A 21,888-nucleotide genomic window follows, 5' to 3' on the forward strand; every position below is an offset into this window, starting at 1 on the left:
AAATAAGAGGAAAACACGACAAAGACGCCACGCAATTACACAGAAGATCGCAATCGGCGTCACTCACTTACAAGAAGGGCCCACCTGGCAGAGCAAACGGGGGCGCCACGAAATATGCATGATAGGATAAGGTTGTGAGCCCACAAATCAGCCTACCAGAGAAGGATGAGGACGAGAGGAGGCAAGGTGGGGCCGGTCGAGCCCACAGGTCGGCCGCACCTGGCCGGCCTCCCGTCCAAGTGCATTTCGAGGAGGAGTCGCGGGCAAGGCACCTGATCACCTTCCATATGTGCAGATGGCGGGAAACCGACCTTCACTAGTATAAATAGGGCCTCCCCCCTCAACACACACCATTTTCAAACCCTCTCTCTCAAGGCTCTCTCTCTTGCTCTTAGTGTAGGATAGTGGAGCTAGGCTAGTTTTACTTTAGCGAATCAAGTTGTCCTCGGAGTCATTGAGCGATCCTCAACTCTCGGTATGGCTTTGTATTCTTTCTGTCAGTACTCTATTTATAATATAGAGTTTGTTTATGGTTGCTATACTATCTTGATAGTTTATCAATCTATGTGTAATATTCTGATTATTTAGTTATTTTTTACTTCAGTTTGAGGACAATTAAAGAGTTGACCAAAATTTGACTTCGTTAATCATTGGTCGGATGGATGATCAGAGACCATGGTTGCGTAGAGCACGTCGAAGCGAATCCATTTTACTACTCACATGCCAAGTTTGGATAACGGGTGATTTAATGGCGAGTTGATCAATCGAGACCGTTGGATGTGGCTTAGGTTTTCTGTTTCCGTCAGCAGTTTTGCCGACTCCTATTCGGTGGTGCTCCTCCTCCCGACTCCTATTCTGTGCCGCCCCTCCCCTATTTTCTTCTTCCACCGATTGGATCCAGCCACCAGCCACCTCTCGTGCCGCATCTAGGCAACACGCTGCTCCTCCCAGGTATCCTCCACTGCTCCTTCTCATGTTCTTCCGGGGGAGATTGCCTTCATGCTTGATGCTAAGTGATGTGGTGCGTGGATATTGGGCAGAAAACACAGAGGAGACATTGGGTTGGGGGACGTGCTGCTGCCAACAGCCCTTGTAGCTCGTGAACTCTTGTTGCTGCCTACGCCTGCCAAGAGGGGAGCAGGCAACCAATCAGGGTAGAAGAAGGAGAAAAAAAAACAATGTTAGACTTTTCCTAAAGCCATTGGAAATTTGTGAGATTAAAGGGAGAAGATGACCTCTGGTCACAACGTGGATGCGAGGGTTTTTGGGAGAGACTTAGTTAACTGTCAGATCGATTGTAGTTATGACATATCAATTAGATTGATTTCTTTCCTAAGTTTCTAGAATTAATTGGCGGGGATTTTGATCCGGCTCTAACAACAAAAGTTTTCCGATGGCGCTGGTTTCGCTCAATTCCGATCAGCGAGTTAGGAGTAATCCTCAAATTAGTACTGCTGTCCGACTACGTTAAAATCTGTGCAGATATCTGTTTATATAATTTCGACTTATTTAGAGGCCGAATTTTCCCTGGGCGCTGTAACGAAAGTTGTAGGAAATTTTCTGTAGATGTTCAAAATGTATTTATTTATGGCATTTGGTTAAGTGAATCAAAAGTTATGGGCCAAACAGCGAGTAACTCAGAGAAATAGTCAAATTTTCAGAAATTGCGAGAGTTAATAGTTTAGGCTTTAGTTCGGGATTTCTTCGAGTATATAGGCTTTCGGTAACTAGTTCTTAAGGGTGGTTTATTCCACAGGTTTGATAAATTCTAGTGGCAAGCGTATGGCGCCGGATTCTCGACAAGGTTAAGGCAAGTGCAATGACGAACCTCTTGATGTGTGAATATTTTGTGACTTTCTTGCTGCCCTTGGGCAATGTTTATGCCATGTCTCTATCTCATGTCAAGTCATTTAAACTTCATGTCATAATTTCTGGTTTTATCAAATGTTCAAGTTCTGTGTGTTGCCTTTCCTATTATTCAAGTGCTGGAGGTTTGAATATACCCCGGTTGTGCAATTGGTTTTTGTTCAGGTTCCTGTGAATAAGTGCCGGCCCCACTTATTCAGCTTTGCCGGTAAATACTAAGGAAGTTTCAGGTGATGTCCGTTTCAGATGGAAACTACTGTTTCATTGTTGTTCCATGATTTCTGGATTTCAGTTGTTCATGTACTTGTAGTCGTTGTTCTGGTTCCAAATTGTGCTTGCTGAGTATCCCTACTCACTCTTGTGTTTATTTGGTTTTTAGGTATCCGCTGATCAAGCATGCTTGGAAAGGGAGTAGCCAAATCACTATAAAAATGCACACACCTTGCTATCCATTAAAAATAAATACCTTGACTCAATATTTCTTTTGATATCGAGAACTGTCGTGTGGTCGTTTGGATGTCGCTTAAATTCATTTGGTCATGTTAGTCGATGTGGAGTTCTTGATAATATTTATTTATACCATCTTGCTATTATATGACTTGTGAGCCCGCGAATGTTAGAATTTATAGAGGAGACTCTGCCGAAATTTACTAAAATATTTATACTTTGTGCAATTTAATGTCCTTAGTAGTAACCTCCGGGTAAGTCAATACTTGGGGCGTAACAGTTGGTACCCAGAGCCAGGTTATATTTCGTCATTAGACTGTTTAAAGCTAAGAATTTGTTTAGGCCTACAATTAAAATTTGACACACTTATGCACAATAGGATGGGTTGCATGGGCATTTTCTGCATTTTGTCTTCCGCTGTCTATTTTCCTTTATGTGCTTATTCCAGCTATGTTAACGCGTTGTTAATTGTACTCTCATTGTTTTTTTTCCAAATTATTAGAACTATGCCGCCGCGAAGGAGTGCACGCAACGCTGCGCGTGGGAGAGGTTGTGGTAGAGGCCGTGGTCATGGTAGAGGCGATGCTAACCAGCAGGCGAACAATGAACAAGTGAATCAGGGCAATGAATAGGTTGAAGGGGGGGGGAGGAACACTCTGTTGCTGTTGGAGCTCCTGTTGGTGGTGGTGCAAGTGCCCCGGTCCAGGCAATGATGTTTACTAGGTGGACGTCTATGCGCTTGGATACCTTTGATGGCTCAGGAACGCCTACTGATGCTGCTGATTGGCTGCGCAAGATGGAGAAGGTCATGGCTGCATGTAGGATGACTGCTGAGGAGATAGTCTTGTTTATTCCTCACCAGTTGACGGGTCAGGTTGATGTTTGGTGGGTAGGAGTATGTGATGCATGGACTCCTGCTCGAGGTGCTATCACTTGGGAGGTTTTCTTGGCGCAGTTCAGGGTTAAGTATTATTCAGACTCCTTCAGGGACAAGATGAATGATGCATTGAACCACATTCAGCAGGGGGACAAGACAGTGGATGAGTATGAGAGGGATTTCAGCAACACTATTCGCTTTGTCCCTAGTGTGGCAAGTGATGAGCGTGAGAAGGCTCGGAAGTTCTTCACAGGACTTAATGCTCGGTACAGGGAGGTGATGGGTAGAAATCCTCCAACCACTTCTATCACAGCAGTTGAGGAGGCTAGGGGTATGGAGATTCAGTTTCAGCTTACGATGCTCCAGCAAAGGCGTAATGGAAATTCAAGTAACACAGGGGGTGAACATAAGAGGGTTCATCAGGAGGGAGGAGAGCCCTCGCAGCAACCCTTTTTCAAGAAGTCTAAGGGAAACCAACCATCTCAGCAGCCTTCCAAGTCCAAGCAATCAGGGGCTCAGTCTTTTTCGGGGCAACACGGTGGGAACTCCTCATTCATGCATCCTATTCCAGGACAAGGTTTAATTTGTTTCAAGTGTGGGAAGTCGCATCGTGCTTCAGAGTGTAGTTTTTCGGGTACATGCAACACTTGCGGCAAAGAGGGGCACATTAGCATGGTTTGCAAGAGAAACTCAAATTGCATCATCAAGTGGCAACGTTCAGGTTCTTCTTCTACTGGATCCACTTCAGTTGCCAGTTCTAGGGGTTCGGCTCCTACAGTTGGTGCTCCTCGTGGCACAGTTCAGATGATGGCCGGTCCCCCCAGCTATATTCTTCGTGCTCTCAGTACTACTATCCTCCACCGGGTTACTATTGGCCCCCACCTCAGCTTCCTACACCACGTGCTCCTTTACAGTTACCTGCTCCGCTTGCTCCTACAGCTCAGCTTCCTCAGTATGCAGCGGGAGGTTCTAGTTCAACTGCACCTACTGGAGTTTACACTATGCCTACAGCCTCTACTCTTGGATGCCCAGATGTGGTTTCAGGTACCCTTATTGTTGATTCTCATGATGTTCATGTCTTATTTGACTCGGGTGCTACCTTTTCGTTTGTTTCACTTGACTTTGCAAGAAGGGCCAATATTGCTAGCCAGCAGATTTCCGAGTCAATTCATGTTAGCTCTCCTGGGGGCTTGATATCTAGTTTAGTGGTATGCCCGGGTTGCACTATTTATATAGGTGGAGATGACTTTGTGGCTAATTTAATGGTGATCCCCTTACCGTTTTTTGATGTTATTCTTGGCATGGATTGGCTACATTGCTATAGAGTTGTTATCTCTTGTTTCTGGAAAACTATTACACTCGAGGTGCCATCAGGACAGACCATAACTTTTCAAGCTAATCCACCCAGTCTTTCTGTACTGGTGATGGCGTGCCTCTTTCCTGGCCGTTGCCCCATAAAGACAGGCTTTCTTTGGAGTCTAGTTGAAACACCTATCAAGCCATTGATTATTGAGAAAATTCATGTAGTGCGAGACTATCCTGATGTCTTCCCGGATGAGCTACCAGGAATGCCACCCAAGCGTGAAGTGGAGTTTCGTATTGACCTTATACCTGGTAATCGTCCTGTATCTATTGCCCCATACCGTTTGTCCCGCCCTTTTCAAGAAGAGTTGAGGAAGCAATTGAATGATTTATTGTCGAAGAAATTAATTCGGCAAAGCATGTCACCGTGGAGGGCCCATGTGCTACTTACTAAGAAGGATGGTAGTTGGTGTATGTGTATCGACTATCGTGGCTTAAATGCTGTGACAATCAAGAACAAATACCCACTACCCCATATTGAGGTATTGTTTGAGCGATTGAAAGGGGCTAGAGTATTTTCCAAGATCGATCTTCAGTCTGGGTATAATCAAATTCCTGTTCGAGAGGAGGATAATGAGAAGACAGCCTTCTCCACCATGTATGGCCATTATGAGTTCAGAGTTATGTCTTTTGGACTCACTAATGCGCCCCATACTTCATGGAGACGATGAATAATATGCTTCAGGGATTGGAGGAGTTTGTTGTGGTGTTTATTGATGATATACTTATCTTCTCCAAAACTGAAGCAGAGCATGAGGACCATTTGAGGAGAGTTCTTGAGACTCTAAGGAGTCATAAATTCTATGCTAAGTTCAAGAAGTGTGAGTTTTGGCTTTCAGAAGTTGGTTTTCTAGGACATGTGATTAATAAGCATGGCATCTCTGTTGACCCAGGCAAGATTTCTACTATAGTGGAATGGGAAAGGCCAATGAATGTCAAGGAAGTCAGGAGTTTCTTGGGCATGGCAGGTTATTACCGGCGCATTGTAAAGGATTTCTCTATCATTGCTAAGCCTACGACAAAGCTGACTCAGAAAAACGTCAAGTTCGTATGGACTCAAGAGTGTGAGCATTGCTTTCAAATGTTGAAAGAGAAATTGGTGACTGCTCCTATTCTTACCCTCCCTGAGCCCGGTAAATGTTTCACTGTTTATTCAGATGCTTCCCGTATAGGACTTGGTTGTGTTCTTATGCAAGATGGAAAGGTAATTGCCTATGCATCAAGACAATTGAAGACACATGAGCAGAACTACCCCACTCATGATTTAGAGCTTGCTGCAGTTGTTTTTGCACTTAAGATTTGGAGGCACTATTTATATGGGGAGTCATGTGACATTTTCACTGATCATAAGAGTTTGAAGTACATTTTTACTCAGAAGGATCCAAATTTGAGGCAAAGAAGGTAGTTGGAGTTGATCAAAGATTATGATCTGAATATTCAGTACATGCCAGGCAAAGCAAATGTGGTGGCTGATGCCTTGAGTCATAAGACTTCTCCTTCCTTGAATGCTTTAATAGCTGATTTTGAGCAGATGGATATCTTGTACTGCTATGCTGGAGTGACGGAAGCAGAGACGCGGTTGATTCTATCGTCAGCTATACCAGAGCGTGTGTTGGAGGCGCAACAACAGGACCGATTATTGCTAGATGTTAGGAAGCGTATTCATGAAGGGAAGGTTGGGGATTTCACCTTAGATGCTTCTGGGGCTGTTCGATTTCGTGGTCGTCTTTGTGTGCCACAAAAGTCTCAAGTCAAAGAGGATATACTCAAAGAGGCGCATCGTACTCGATACACTGTCCACCCTGGTGAGAATAAAATGTATCAGGATTTGAAGAAAACTTATTGGTGGAAGAGGATGAAGATCGATGTGGCCAAGTATGTGGCTTCATGTGGTATTTGCCAGCGGGTGAAGGCTGAGCATAAGAGTCCCGCGGGAAAGTTGCAGTCCTTAGAGGTTCTTATGTGGCCTTGGGATGATATTTCTATGGATTTTGTGGTTGGTTTGCCATGCTCTCCGAGGGGACGAGACACTATATGGGTTGTCGTTGATCGATTGAGTAAGGTGGTTCATTTTATTCCGATTAGGTCCACAAGTACAGCCGGTGATTTGGCACCTATCTACATGCGGGAGATAGTGCGATTGCATGGTGTACCTCGCACCATTGTTTCAAACAGGGATGCCAAATTTGTTTCTAAGTTGTGGGATAGCTTGCAAAAGGCATTGGGAACTACTTTGAGGATGAGCACTGTGTTGACACCATTTTTGACACGTGTCAAGGAAGGTGGTTTTTATGAAGGGAAGGTGGCCGATTTGAAAGAAACCAAAAGATGTACATGGTTGGAATCGGCCGTTGGGAGTCCGTCCGATGAACCAGAGGAATGTACAGGGTGGATCAGATCTATCCGCTAGAAACATACTAGATCGGCTTTAGGTTTTGCAGTAATACTTTTGTTATCTCAAGAGCCGGTTTAGATTTGTTTCTAGCTTACATCATCTAAGTTGTACATTCGCAGCTTAGATCTTGTTATACACGTGAAATCGGCTGATCCTGCCGACGCGCTCCTTTACTACGCGCTTGCATTTAATATCCTTTTGTCGCTTTCTGTATTGGCAGAGCTTGCCGTTACGCTTATCTGAGAGACATTCGGAATCCCAGCCGATACGCTCTCGAATTTGATTCTGTTTTCTTCCTTGTCAATTTCAAGTCAAATTGACTGGCACGCTTGGTTGACTTTTCCGTGATTGGCGAACACTTGCCCTCGGATTCCAGTGTGTTGATTTTTGCGTCAACACATCTTTTGGCACGCCCGGTGAGACCGAAAGCTTCAACATGGTGGACATTACTGATAAATCTGCAGTCAGTGAAGAGTACCAGATTCATGTTCCTGAAGATAAGCTCAAAGAAGAACAAAAGAAGGAATATGAAGAGCTGGTGGAGAAATTCAAATGTGAATGTCTCAAGTCGTACAGCATCAATAGATCTGGCGAAGTGATCAAGAAGTTTGATCTTCTAACTTTCCAGCCATTGACAGAGGCTCAACATGAGAACAAGATGATGGATGCAGTTGGACAAGCTGTAGCACAAGCTTTCATCAAGAGTGCAACAGTCATGGGCAATACAGTTCACAATGCGGTGGTCAAGACTTTTGCTGAAGGCACGTTTCCAGGTTGCATGGGTCCTTGCTACATACAACCAGATCAGATGCAATATACTCCCTTGGAGGTGTCTATGGCAGCAGCTCTGTCGGCTCCAAATAGCCAGGCAGGGACAAGCAACAGTTAAACCCCACCACAGGTTGCTACTACGGCGTCAGCAGTTACAACAGATCCTATCTACTCGACTACACCACCTATTGCTACATCTGTACAAGATGGGTCTGCGTTCGTTTTTCCTAAGGGATGGAATCTAGCTACTGGGTTTGGCACGCATCCAGATTTTTTTTCTACGCCACCCAAGATACAGTTTAAAACATCGGTTTCTCAGCCGATGACCTCTCAACCTGATCCATCGGCTACCCAGCCGATGAGTGCACAGCAGGACGCATCGGCAATGCAGCTGAATGCGCAAGGCACATGGAGTACATAGATGGCTGCGCAACCTAATGCATCGGCACCACCGCCGATGACCCCACAGCAGCGTCTCGCGATTTTGCTCCAACCCCAGTCTCCTACTGAAATCCTTCTATCGCAGTCTCCTCAGAAAGGAGTCAACTGGGTTTTTCATGATCAGGCTACTGGACAGTTGCGGTATGTCAATGTTCCATACATGGATATTACTGGTCAACAATCGGCTAACCCATCAGCTACACAGCCGACGATGACTCAGCAGATACCCAATCAAATGTCCCAGCAAGCACAACAGATGCAATCGGCTCAACAGCCGATGAATCATGTAGCTCAGCAACTTGCAATGATGACCAACACAGTGAGCGTGGCTTCTCCCCAACAGACGCTAAATGTTGAAACACAAGTTGATTGGAGCACGAAGATAGCTGAAGTGATGAGGGAGCAGTTTGGCTTAAGGCCGAAGCAACAATCTGTTATGTACAAGGCTCTCTATCCTTCGGCTTACAATCAGATTCCTCTCCCCCACAAGTACAAGATGCCTGACTTCACAAAGTTCTCAGGGAAGGGAGAAGTTTCTACGATGGAACACGTTAACAGGTTCCTTCTACAGTTGGGAGAAGCGGGCAACTATGATGCACTCAGAGTCTGTTTGTTCTCCTTGTCTTTGTCTGGATCGGCCTTTGCTTGGTTCACTACTTTGCCAGCAAATTCCATATTACATTGGGCCGATCTGGAGAGACAATTTCATCAATTTTTCTACTCTGGGATTACTGAATTGAAGTTGACCGATTTGACTAGTTTAAGGCAAAGAAACGATGAATCGGTCGCTGCTTTCATTCAGAGGTTCAGAGATGTCAAGAACCGTTGCTACAGTCTGGTTTTGTCCGATCAGCAGTTGGCATAAGTGGCATTTAATGGGCTCTTGCCGCACATTAAAGATAAATATGCATCGAAGAGTTTGAAAGCATTAGTCAGATCGCGAGTCGGATGACAGGAGAAACTCGATCCTACGAGTCCAAGAAGCCTTTTCAAAAAAAGATAAATTATGTGGAGTATTCTACTAATGATGAATCTGTAGAGGAGCAAGAAACGGTCGCATCGGCTGAGTGGATACAGAACAACAAGAAGCCGGTGACGTGTCCGTTTGGGAAGAAAGAGCCTGAGTCATATGGGTTTGACATTACCAAAGCCGACAAAATCTTTGACTTGTTATTGTCGGAAGGGTTGATCAAGTTGAAGCCATATCACAAGATTCCATCAGAAGACAAAATCTTTGACAACGTCATGTCGCATGATACAATTGAATGCAAGGTCTTCCGACAGCAGATTCAAATGGCTTTTGAAAAAGGGAGATTGAAATTTGAGGTTTCCTAGAAGACGATGAAGATTGACGGACAACCTTTCGCTACGAACATGGTCGACGTGGCCAGGGACAAAGGTTCTTCGCAATCCAAGATTCTGACATCATCATCGGCCAAGAAATCTGGAGCTGTTGATCCTAAAGCACAGATAGTGGCCGATGAGGTCAAAGGAAAGGGTCCGATGGAGGATGTTGGACGTTCATCGGCACCACGTAGGCGTGTCACGTCTCAAATGCTGTTGAACAATTTTCAGCGTGGTCGTGAAAGGCGGCAGCGTATAGAGGAAGAGCAAGAACAGACCCTGAACAGGAAAGGAGTCAAATCACAAGTTTGGGGGTGCTAAGCATAGAGCCGATGGTGATCAAGATTCTGAATCATCGGCTGCACCAATTAACATGGTTTTCATAATGCCAAAGGAGTTTATGGCGCCATGCGGTGAAGATCATGTACCGGAATTAGAGGAAGCCATGGCACAGTTGAACTTGGAACCGTTGCCTGCAACGTTTGAGAAGCCAGAAGACGGCAAGAGGCAACATCTTAAGGCACTGTTCTTAAAAGGATTTGTCGATGGCAAGCCTGTTACAAAGATGTTGGTTGATGGAGGTGCAGCTGTGAATATAATGCCTTATGTTATGCTACGCAAGCTTGTGAAGAATCAAGATGATCTGACGAAGACTGATATGATGCTCAAAGGTTTCGAAGGGGTTGTGTCTCCTGCTTTGGGGGCATTATGCATCGATCTCACAATTGGCAGTAAGACCCTTCCTACTACTTTCTTCGTTATTAATGGCAAAGGTTCATACAGTTTGCTACTGGGTCGGAATTGGATACATGCCAACTATTGCATTCCATCTACTATGTATCAATGTTTGATTCAGTGGGTTGACGATACTGTTGAAGTAGTATCGGCCGATTCGTCATTCTGTGTGGCATCGGCTGAGGCCCATATAGTGAGTTATGATTGAATGAACTGTCTTTCTGGTCAAGCATGGGAGAAGGATTTCTTTCAGATGGCTGATTATGAAGTCACATCGGTAAAGTCGGGAGATTCTTCGGATGAGTCTTGATCGATGAAGGGTGTGGCCGATTGTAGTATCGGTCGGATTTTGTAAGTTATAGCCAATACTAGGAAGTATTGCCTTTAGTGCAAAAAATATGTAAAAGCTGATTTGCAAGTTGGATGCATCGGTTGCAATATGGCCGACACGATATGAGTTGCCCTTAGAGCAATAAAATCACAAAGACAGAGTTTCTAGAATTGGATCATGTGTTTGCAATTCCTGGAGATTACAATACAAAGAGTGCCTCGACAGTAATCCTAAAGCTTCCCGGATTACTTTTATCGCACGCAGGTGAATTTGATCAATGTTTGCAATCACTTGATTATCATTCGCCGAAGAGCTAGAGATCGGCTGCAGACTCTTATGGAGTTGATATGCTTGACGAGCGTATTTTTGCTTATCTTCTTGGAGTTTGGTGATAGCCGGTGGAATCTGAGAAAGATCGTGATCTGCAATATCTATTGCTTAGTTTACCCGATTAAGCTCTTGCAGAAGACGATCACGTTCAGCTTCCAATTTATCTTTGTTCCTCAAGATGCTAGCCTGGGTGTCATTCAGGGACTTGATTTCACCAACGGCCAATTCTGCTAAAGCTTTGAAGTTGTCCCTTTGTTTAATGACTTTTTCCTGCTGAAGACGATCGACAAGTCATTTCTGGACCTTGTTGAATTGTGCACGATGACTCTCGATGAAGGCTGCAGGAGTTAATGCTTCTTCAATTGATTCTGGAAGCTTGCCCTCCAGTTCTTCTAAAATAGTGCGGATCGGCTGTGCATTCTTGATTAGGTGGCCGATGTCTTGATTTAGGAATTGGACAGATTCTTGGAGTTTGGCCTTGATTTCATCCGACAATACAACTGGATCGGCTGATGTTGCTTCTTCTCCTTCTTCCTAGGAAGTGGCTCCGATTTGAAAAGAAAACAGGCTATTGTCCAGAGATTCTTGTGCCTAACAGGGAGATGTGATTAGGATGGCCGATGAATGCAAAGGGGTGATGAAATCGGCCAAGGGGAAGAATGCTTACTTGCTTCAGGCATATTTCCTCTATTTTGGAGCCAGCAGGGACGAGGAGCTGTAATGAAGAGTTCGGGATTGTAATGTCCGGTTGGCCCGATAGCGCATGGTCGACAAGCTGAAGGATGATTGTCAAAATATACATTGTGTATTTATGAGCGAGCTTTGGAATCATACCTGTATCAATGGAGAATTTGTCAGAATATACATTGCAGTATTGCCATTGGGAACTAAAGATAAGAAGTTTGGTAAATGGTCTCCAACTTGGCACGGGCCGTACAAGGTTGATCAGGTTTTGCCTGGGAATGCATACATGCTTGAGGAGCTGGACGGTGTCAAGTTTCCTGTTGCTGTCAATGGTCAACACCTCAAGAAGTATTTCCCGAGCATGTGGGAAAACGAGTAACAAGAGCCGATGAGATCCATCTGACTGTACTGAGATAGGCCAACACGTTGAGTTGGCCAGTAAAAAAAAGGTATAGGCCAACACATTGAGTTGGCCAGTAAAAAAAATCATGAGAGGCCAACACGTTGAGTTGGTCAGTAAAAAAAAGAAGAGAAAGAAAGAGATAATATATGAGAAGCGAGATAGCCGATGTGTGACCATCGACTTAAGGTGTTTTTAAATGAGTACAAAGTTTCAGGTTTTAACAGGCAACATCAAATGTTTTCTGAATAGTTCTACTAGTTCAGGAATTCTTCTATCACATGGATGGCTTCTGCACGTACAGCATCTGCTCGTGCTATGATTGCTTCGTCGTCCTTGTCGTTGCCTGATATTATCTGCCGACTCAAGGTGCTTATCTCTGCAAACTCCGCTTGTATTTGTTCAGTCATTTCTTGGGCTTCCTGCTTGGAGTTTGCGATCGAAGCTTTCTCCTCTTGGATTAGTCTTTGGGTAGTGCGGACCTTTTCTTCAAGTTCCATCAGTTCCTTTTCCAAGAGGTTGAGTCGTCTTGTGTTCTCGGAGATATCAGCTTTAGCATCCAGAATTGCTTTCTTTTGGTTGAGGGCTTTGCACTTTTGAGCTATGTCAGTTTTCTGAAAGTAAGTCTGGCTGAATGGTCATTATCACTTTCTTCATTGGTGGTGATCCCTTGCAGAAGAGTACGTCAGGGGCAGTTGGAAGAAAGTGGAATGGCTCCCCGTTGCTGGTCATAGGTTCTGGACCATCCTGTTGCTGCTAACAGGGTGAGCAGGATTAGTCAAGTAAAGGAATGGAGGAATTAGAAAGGATGAATGTATAAATTCAGTACCTCTTCCTCGGGGATTACATGTTCAGGATCAATTTGCTGCAGTCGAGGACCTAGAGCTTTTCTGAAGACATGGGTTTTCCACATTCTCCACCATGTGCTAAAATCGATTGATGAAAGATCAAAGGACAGATCGGCTGGTATTGGAATGTGGAGATCATCGAACATGCTGTAGCATCTTGAGCTGGTGAGACCATCAGGCAGATCGACTCTACTCTCCACCAAGTGGTGAATATGGAAGTGGGGAGGGACTTGTCCTAAGCCGAATTGCCGAGCTGCTATGACTGGTTGGTAGGTTTCATAACCTGGCAACCAGGGAGGAAACCAGGTCGAATCATCAGGGAATATAGATGCCGAGTGCTGTCGTCATCGGCAAAGTTGTCTAATCTGAAGGCAGTTGGGTTTTCAAAAGATTCAGATTCAGTGAATGGGAGATAGAGTGGATTATCCAGTCCTTTGTAGAAGACTCTGAACCAGTTTGCTGCATCTGTTGAATTCAGTTTACTGCCAGGGAGACTAAATAAAGCTTGGCCATAGCTAGTACATCTAATTGGTTTGCCACTCTCATCAGGAAAAGAGTTCTTGGTTAGGCCTTGGAAGTTCGGACTCTGGTGCTGAAAGTACAGTTGTGCCCACAACTGAATAAACCACCAAGGGCCTCCAGTTCTCAGTTTCTTTTGGTTAAGCAAGTTAGATGTCATCAAATGGAGATATCTATAGGTTTCTCCAAGGAAAAGTTTGTCTAGGCCGATGTGATTGCCATGGGCCAGGTGATAGGCTAAGGAAAAATAGTTCTTAGTTGGAGCTAAAGAAGGGCCACAGAAGATGAAGTGTTCTAGCCAAAGATTTAAGAAGGCTGTGTGTTCCTTCTCAGTCACTGGATCTTTTGTTCTCATGTGCTGATTCATGTAAGTACCCTAGTTTGTGCAGTTAACCTTGGAAGAAAGCTTGAAGGGGACTTCTGCCATTTTGTGGGCAGCTGGATTAGGAGATCCAATGTCTAGGCCAGTGATCATGGTGACATCTAGTAGAGTGGGAGTCATGGGTCCATGACCAAAGAGGAAACAATTCAGAGCATCGGATCAGAAATAGCTGATGGTTTTCAGAAGGTTTTCATCTTTGTCAAGGGGTGATAATGATAAGCTAAGTGCATCGGCTATGTTCAAATCCCGCCACAAGGGCATATAAGCCTTTGCTACTCTACTATACCATGTAATCCAGCTCTCAGGAGGGTTGGGCCAGGCTCTTAGGCAGTCGGCCCAGAGATTCGAATCAATGTTTTGACTCACGAAAGGGATCCTATTTGCTTCACAAGAGATCAAATCTATGGGGTTTTCATGAGTTCGTGGGCCAAGACAAAAGGATTTTGGGTTTGAAGGATGCGTCAAAAGGATGTCTGACGCCTGAAGTTCAGAAATTCAGAAGTATGCATACTTTGTCAGGTTTCAGAATTTAAAGTTTCAGAAGCTTAATAAGCTGAGGAATATTAAAAGAATCAGGCTGAATATTACCTTCAGGCCGCAGATTGCCGCGTCATCAATGGTAGGATTTGTTGTCTGGGCTGCAGAGTCTGCCATGGTTCAGATCCGTTGGCTTGGGGTTTGGTTGCTGTGGGCTCTGATTCGAATTTTGGATGCTTGAGGAGTTCTTGCTCGAATTTGTAGAGCTGGGTTTTCGAATTACGTTTGGATTTGAGAGCTTGTTTCGAGTTCGGTTCAAGGTGGAAGTGATACTCTCTTGTGCAGGTTGCTTCTAGTTTGAATTTCGTCGGCTCTTGGATATTTATAGAATCCTGATGCGTCGCCATCGGCTTTTTTGGAAAGAAAACATCAGACACACATAATTTAAGGAAATCGATTTCATTAATGGAAAGGTCATTACAAGGAAAGCCAATTGCTACAAAGGAATTAATCCTTCAGCTTTGTGATCCTACCCCTACGATGCTACCTACATCTACCAATCGTAGGTATCTGAGTGCCTACGGTGCTTGGGGCTTCGCACCGATGCGTCTCCGCCGTCGTCATCGTCGTCGTCGCTGCCGCTGTTGCCGTCGTCCTCGGCACTACTGCTGCTTCGTCCGCCGCCGCCGCTGCTTCCTTCTTCGCTCCCCTCCGTGGGGGCTTTGAGGAATTGGTGGGGGTTTCCTCCTGCCGCCGTGTCGTCGCTGGAGAAGGAGTCGATCTCTTCGGAGGAGTCGGCTCCCTCCCAAGAGAAGACGTCGTCTTCGCTGCTCTCCAGTTCCTCTTGGAACAGGAACTGGAGGTCTTCCTCTTCTTCAGTTTCGGGCTCGTCCTCCTCGGAGGCAATCCCGAAGTCGAACTCCTCTGCATCCCAGTGCAGAGGAGCCATTGCTTCATACGCTGCTATCGGGTCCCACTCCGGTGTCAGCTCCCGACTCTCTGGGATAGAGTCGATGGAGGAGGCGGAGAGGGAAGAAGAGGAAGAAGAAGGAGATGAGGAAGAATAGGAATCTCCGAAGGAGTTGGAGCCAGAGGAAGAAGAGATCGCCATGGCTGGCAGAGGAGTGGGGTTTTCTGCTCTACTTGGCTTTGGGTGGAAGAAGGAGTTTGCTGTGAAGAAGAGCCGATTCGGGGTGAGATTAAATAGTGAAAAGATGGAAGACGGATCGGCAGTTTCACATTCTACGAGGAGGCAGTTGCAGAGACGTTGCGTCTTCCTTGGTGGTTGCAGTGTGTTTAATGAGAATTAACGGGAAGATGAAGCGACGGAGTGGTTTTGGAACTATCATTGCCAAAACCAGGGGGGCATGTGTTATCGCCATAAATTAACAGGGCCAAAAGCAAGATGGGCTTAAAACAGAAGATTGAAGAAGACTTGTAAATCGGCTCCTGCGTGAGCATTTGGGCCACATAGGCCATGTATCCTTAGATTTAGTTCGAGGTTAGAGATACAGTCCGATCGGGACAAGATTAGTTTAGATTGTTTCCCAAGTCTCCGGACTATAAATATGTACCCTATGTTATTCATGAAAGAAGAACGTCATCACGTCTCGCAAACAACAATCTCGGCGCATCGCCACCCCTAATCCTAGGGTTTCATCCAAGTAAGCGCCATGCTGCCCTGATAGCTTCTTGCGATCAGGGCAGTATTGTTCTTGCTTTTACCTTGGTATTACTCGTACTGAAGCGTTTTTGATTGCGAGTAATGCTAGTTATCTTGATGTTCGTAGCATGGCTTTTAGTAGATCTGTTGTGCTTTGTTGCTTATCATCTACGAATATCATGTTGTCTCTGTGCAGTCACGTTTCAATCTTATGCTAGTTCTTGTCGCATAGAATTAGTTGCACAGAGATAACACCCTGTTTCTTTTATGTCTAGTAGATCTAATCTGTTATGGTTTGCTCTTATCTCATAGGAGTTGGCGTAATATCTGCTAGGTTAGGCCTTGCAAACGGGTTGGATGATCCGGTGGTGTAGTAGATGCTTTATCTTAGCCTTGATATGGATTGTTTCGGGAATCGGCTTTTGCTAGTTCTTAGGCCTCTGTTTTAGGTTATGGTTTAGTTATCTGTTACGTTCATTAGGCCCAGTCACGTGTAGGATGTTCCGATCTAGCAGTGAAGCTTTCACCATCGTGGATTAGATTAATTAGATTTAATTGAAGCAGCTTTACAGCTATTTGCTCTATTTATCATATCCGGATAGATACAGATCCAATCTGACACCGGGACTCGATCGGCTCTTTAAAGCCGATACAAGAGTCGTCCCGGGGAGTCGACCACGGCTCGGACTTATGTTTCCACGTGTTTGTGTATGTAGGCAGATCGCTGCAAGCACGTTCGAACCTTCCTGATCGGGTATAGGTCAGGTGGCATGCCCTGCGTCTTCACAAGCCGCGGCGTGTGCTGGAATTGCGGGTCGTCGACGAGGGAGCAGTGCCTGCCAGCGCCCCGGCAACCTCCCGGCTCTTCGTGTTGCCTGTCGCTGCTCGCCTGTGGGTTTCGACCGACAACACACGGCCTACTGACCCTTTATGTACGAGTCTTTTACGTGTATACCAATAAAAAAATTGTTGGTGACGTACGTACCACTAAAAAATTTGGTGATACCTGTGTACCATCGTCCGAACTTTCTTTTACCTATATACCATTCCGTCCACCATCCGTTAGAACTTAACAAAATTGCAACTCTGACAAGCAGGACCCACATATGGAATTGTCCACTATACCCCTGATTCTATTAGCCTTCCCTGTTCTTCCCCGTGCACTCCCCCTCAGATCTATAGTGCCCGCTCCTGCAGCCGCCGCATCCCAGCGCGCAGCGGGCGCGCGTCCGAGGCGGGGCCAGGGCGTGGCCGGGGGGCGCGGCGCCAGGCCAAAATGTGTCGTGGGGCTAGGGGTGGTAATGGGCCATGGCCCTAATGGTCTCTTCACAGTCCAATAAAACCCTTAAAATTTTTAGTTCAAAAATACATATGTTTAGAGCCCGGTCCTTTTAGGGCCCGATCCTTAGATTTTCTAGTTCAAAATGTTGGGCCCTTTACCACCCCTACGTGGGGCACGGTGCCGGCGCGTGTGCTGCCAGGGCCCGCGGCACCAGGGGGCGGCCACGGTAAGGCCGCCGCGCTGCAACGCAGCAGTATTTTATTTATGTTCCGTATTTTGCTCACCGACGACAGCGTCATCACCTACATGCGGCGGCGGCGGAAGGAGCGGCCTTCTCGGGTTCCTGACGGTGCGCGTGGCGCGGTTTTGCATTCACTGGGGACGTGGAGTGGGCCCGCCCGGCCGGCGGCGCTCGAGGGACTGAAGGCGCTAGAGCTCACGGGCGCCGACCACACGAGGCTCTCTCCGAGGTCTTCGCCGTGCTCGCCGACATGGACTGCAGCGTCGTGGAGGCCCGAGCGTGGACGCACCGTCGAGGACGCGGACGCCGGCCGCGTGGCACGCATCCTCGACCGCCTCGGCCCGATCCGTGGGGACGCCGCGGAGGTGCCTGCCGCCGGCGTCGCACACGCCGACCGCCGCCTCCACCAGCTCATGGCCGCGATCTGGGACCGGGACCGCGTGTTCCTCACGATGGCCGTCTCCGTCGACAGCTGGGCCGAGCTCAGGTACTCCGTGGTCACCATGCAGTGCCGCGACCGCCCCAAGCTGCTGTTCGACGTCATATGCACGCTCGACGACATGTTTTTTTTCTAATTTATATGGCCTATTTTTTCCCCTCAGACGCTATTGTTTTCCTTGCTCACGGTCATGCACAGGAGACGCATGCACACATGCATGCGCTGCGCACAGGATGAACTACTTATTACTCTCTGTTCAGCACAAGGGTAGAATGGTTTTTTTTACACCTCTGTTAGCCACCGTTAACATCTGTTCCATCTAAAATGATACAGAGGTAAAACAAAGTTCGGTAAAATGATACAGAGGTAAAACAAAGTTCGGCTGATGGTACATAGGTGTCTTCAAACTTTTTAGTGGTATGTACGTAAACACAAACTTTCATAATAATATACACGTAAAAAGACCCTTTATTTACTCAGTGCTCGCTGAAAGACCGGATCGGGTGCTCTAGCCTAAGAGGGGGAGCGGATGAATTAGGCAACTAAAAACTTAGACATATAGCTCCAACTAAATTGCACAATATTAAAATAAAATATGCTGTCTATATGTGCAACTATAATTGTTCTATTATGAAACCACTATCCCAAAAGAGTTTAGCAACCTATAGGCTTTTCTATCAAGATACTACTTTGTGAAAGTAAATGCAAACAAGAATTGCTAGTATGAAATGTGGAAGCTTAAAGAGCGGGATAGGAGGAAGCAAACTCTTGACGCGGGTGCTTATTCCATGGTTCGGTTAGCCACAAAGGCACACCTACATCCACGTTGTTGAAGCGCTCAATAAAAGTATCGTTTCTCGGCAATCAAGTCTCTTCCGCGGACTCAAACACGATCACCTTGATCCCGGGTTCCACTAAGGAGCTTTTCCATAAAGGATGGGGGTCTCCACGTCCCCCGCGCAAGGTTGTCGTCGCCGTTCCACACCAAGTCGGAGTGTCGATGACGTTGCTGGCGAGCTACAAAGCTCCAAGGGGCCGGCGCTCCAAGGTATCTTCTTGGTTCAACAAAGAACCACAGCACAAAGGCTCAAGGCCTTGCTTTCTCACTCATTAAGAGCTAACCTAGCACTAACGCTCTCAAGAATGTGCTAAGGGCTAAAGATATGATCACTAAGCTCTTGGATGGCTTGGAGATGTTCTTGGGTGTGGGTGTGATGCTCTTGAACTCCAGCAGCTTCAAATGACCGGGGGATGGCATATATATAAGCCACCAAGTGAATAGAGCCGTTGGGAGCCGTTGGGGCTTTTCTGCGTAAAGCACCGGATAGACCAGTGGTGGGGCACCTGTGCATCCTGTCATTCACGGCTCTGCGCTATCCGTTGGCCTTCTGACAGCTGACGTGTATGTCGCCGGATAGACCGGTGCCTTCTAACCGGTTCATCCGGTGCAGCTTCTCTTCCTTGCAACTGACACGGAGTTGCACCGGTGCCTTGCTCCGGTGACCACCGGTGTAACCCGTGCTAAATAAACTTCTCCTCAGCTGCTTGACATGCTCTCTGGTACGTAGCATGGTGCTTGCACTAGTGCTTCAACTTGGCATCACCGGTGCATCCGGCGCCACATGACTTGATGGCACCAGCTCTGCAAATTGCTCCGGTGCTAGGGCACCGGTGCGTCCGATGCCAACCGGTTAGACAGGTACTGCATCACCGGTTCATCCGGTGCTATTGTCTTCTGCAGATCTTGTCAAATTCAACGTTTCTTTGAGTTCTTTCTTCGTGTTTTGTTTTGCTTAGCCTTTTTGCTTCATCCCAGGGATCTATTAATGTTCACTTGACAAAACCATTAGTTCTATTGATTGCGTTATTACTCAATCACCAAAATTACAAAACAATGGTCTAAAGGGGCTATTTTCCTTACAATCTCCCATTTTTTGGTGATTGATGACAACACAATCAAAGCAAGCATAAAATTTACAAGAATTGAAAAATTGATACCAATTGAAATATTTTTGAACCACTTACACTTGCTTGAATGCTTATCATCATGCAATATCGGCTTGGCCTCCCCCTAAATCCAACATCCCCTTTTCTTTTTCTCCCTTTTTGAATCAAAGTGGCTCTTTCTCCCTATGTTTGCCCATGTTCGCTACTTCTATCTTTTTCTCCCATTTTTGAATCAAAGTGCCCCCCCCTTAGGAAGATACTCATTTCACCTTGCTTTGATCCAAAATTCTTCCCTTTTGGAATCAAATCACCTAAAAAAGCTTGGCAAACCAAAATAGCTCAAAGAGAAAAGTTAGTAGCCTAGAGAGTTAGCCCTATGATTTATGATCCAAACGTATGATATCAATGAAGATACCAAATGAGTGATTACTAAAGTGGATCACAAAATCACGAAACTAGGCATGACATGAGCTAAGCTTCTCACAAAGTGTGTGCTCAACATGATGATGTGAAAATCAAGTGCGCAACTAGATATTTGAAAGAGAAAGCTTAGATCATATCATGCACGGAGGTAGCCCTAAAAAGACAAAGAATTGACAAAGATGCCAATTGAAAGGGTTAAAGATCATATATACCTTCGGGGGAAAATGTAGTTACCTTGCTTGTACCAAATTGAAAGTGACTTGTTTCAAATGATACCAATTGAAGTTGAATACCGATTGAAAGTCTTTGAGGTCAAAAGCACTTGGTACATCAAGGTGAGCACATGCATGAGCACATAATCTATGAACTTAGATATAGAAGTTTTGTTCAATAGATCATGGCTCATATACGAGACTACAAAAGATAAGATTGTAAACATGTTAGTCTCAAAATCACAAACCATAGGATGAACTCCTCCTAAATGTATGCATTTAGTGTTTGAATCACCAATCAAAAGTATGCATATTGTTTTTGACAACAATGGGAAGTTTACCCTATAGCTTGTGCACATGGTACATAAATAAAACACATACCTCATGAAGTCCATGTACCATGAAGGGTAACATTGTGTAGCTTTCTACACACTTATCAAACTATGTAGGTTGCTCATAGGTTAGAAACATAACACAAACAACCCACCATATATAACACTAGGTGATGCAATGCAAACAACCTAGCAAGAGCAATGAAGCTACATGATGCTTGAATTGAAATCTAGCTACCATTATCTTTTGGGAGATTTGGGCAATAAATGTCCAAGATGTGAGCTTGGCTTTTTTTAGCTTGAATCCTTCATCTTCTAGGTAGCCAAGCCTCCAAATTCCCCGAAGCCGATTCTTGGGCTTCAAGTCTCCTTTGGAACCCACACCATTTGAGACCCTTTCATATTGGTGATGACATCCTTGGGCACCCAAATGGAGTGATTCCAAATCCTTTCTTGCTTCCCAACCTTGTGAGCAACCACCTTGCCATTTGTCTTTTTTTTTATCACATAGGAGATGCTATGGCTCTTGTTCCTCCGGTTGGACTTGGTGTAGATGAGAGAACTCTTGATTATAAGTTTCTTCTTGTTCTTCTCATCTGAAAGCTTCTTCTTTGGTTGAGAACACTTGTTGGACTTGTGGCCTTTATGATGGCACTTTGAGCAAGTCACGGTGGATCCCTTCTCAAACTTCTTCACCATATCTTCACGGTTATCTTGGAAAGGTTGGACATTGCTCTCTATGCTTTTGCCTTTTAACCTAGCCAAGTTCTTCATGAGTCTTTATACTTCTTGCTTGAGTTCATCATTCTCCTTAGCAATGAGATCATCACATGTTTCTACAACAACATCCTCAAGGCATTTCTCATTACAAGGATTAGATTTATCAATTGAATCAAAACAAGAAGTTGAAGCATTATTAGTTTCATTAATGCTCTTAATTTTCAACTTGAGTTTTTCATGCTCTTCGCTAAGCAATTTGAATTTGAATAACAAATTTTCATAATTTGTAGCGAAAATAGCATTAAGATCATTGAGAACACTAAGATTTTCAATTTTATTTAGTTGCTTCTTAATTACTTTTTGGTGTTCATGAACTAGTTCAAGAAGCTATTCATATGAAGGAGAATTGGAGTCATCATC

At 45.3% G+C, this 21,888-nt stretch overlaps 1 protein-coding gene, 1 long non-coding RNA gene and 1 pseudogene across 3 annotated transcripts; all 3 read left to right on the forward strand.

Annotated features, from left to right (window-relative positions):
• The first annotated feature begins 878 nt into the window (after nt 1–878).
• On the forward strand, nt 879–2,474 carry LOC120673334. 2 transcript variants are annotated; one of them, XR_005674617.1, is made up of 3 exons: nt 879–951; nt 1,041–1,180; nt 1,757–2,474. It is a non-coding gene; the product is annotated as an uncharacterized LOC120673334 (long non-coding RNA). The 2 variants fall into 2 exon arrangements; XR_005674616.1 differs by lacking the exon at nt 879–951 and having other exon boundaries at nt 971–1,180.
• A 572-nt stretch (nt 2,475–3,046) lies between these two features.
• Nucleotides 3,047–6,658, forward strand: LOC120674706. The gene is made up of 3 exons (XM_039955849.1): nt 3,047–3,578; nt 6,070–6,548; nt 6,638–6,658. Exons 1-3 carry the CDS (start codon nt 3,047–3,049, stop codon nt 6,656–6,658), a joined length of 1,032 nt encoding a protein of 343 aa, XP_039811783.1.
• Nucleotides 6,659–17,460: 10,802 nt separating this feature from the next.
• Nucleotides 17,461–17,970, forward strand: LOC120674707 (annotated as a pseudogene).
• The last annotated feature ends 3,918 nt before the right edge of the window (nt 17,971–21,888 follow it).

Source organism: Panicum virgatum, chromosome 5N (assembly GCF_016808335.1).
Source record: "Panicum virgatum strain AP13 chromosome 5N, P.virgatum_v5, whole genome shotgun sequence".
Taxonomy (NCBI): domain Eukaryota; kingdom Viridiplantae; phylum Streptophyta; class Magnoliopsida; order Poales; family Poaceae; genus Panicum; species Panicum virgatum.

Coding starts and splice junctions, on each gene's coding strand:
- LOC120674706 (XM_039955849.1), top strand. CDS start 3,047: ATGCGCTTGGATACCTTTGATGGCTCAGGAACGCCTACTGATGCTGCT. Junction 3,579..6,069: donor AAGGCGTAATGGAAATTCAA/GTAACACAGGGG, acceptor ATGCTTTAATAG/CTGATTTTGAGCAGATGGAT. Junction 6,549..6,637: donor ATATTTCTATGGATTTTGTG/GTTGGTTTGCCA, acceptor TATTCCGATTAG/GTCCACAAGTACAGCCGGTG.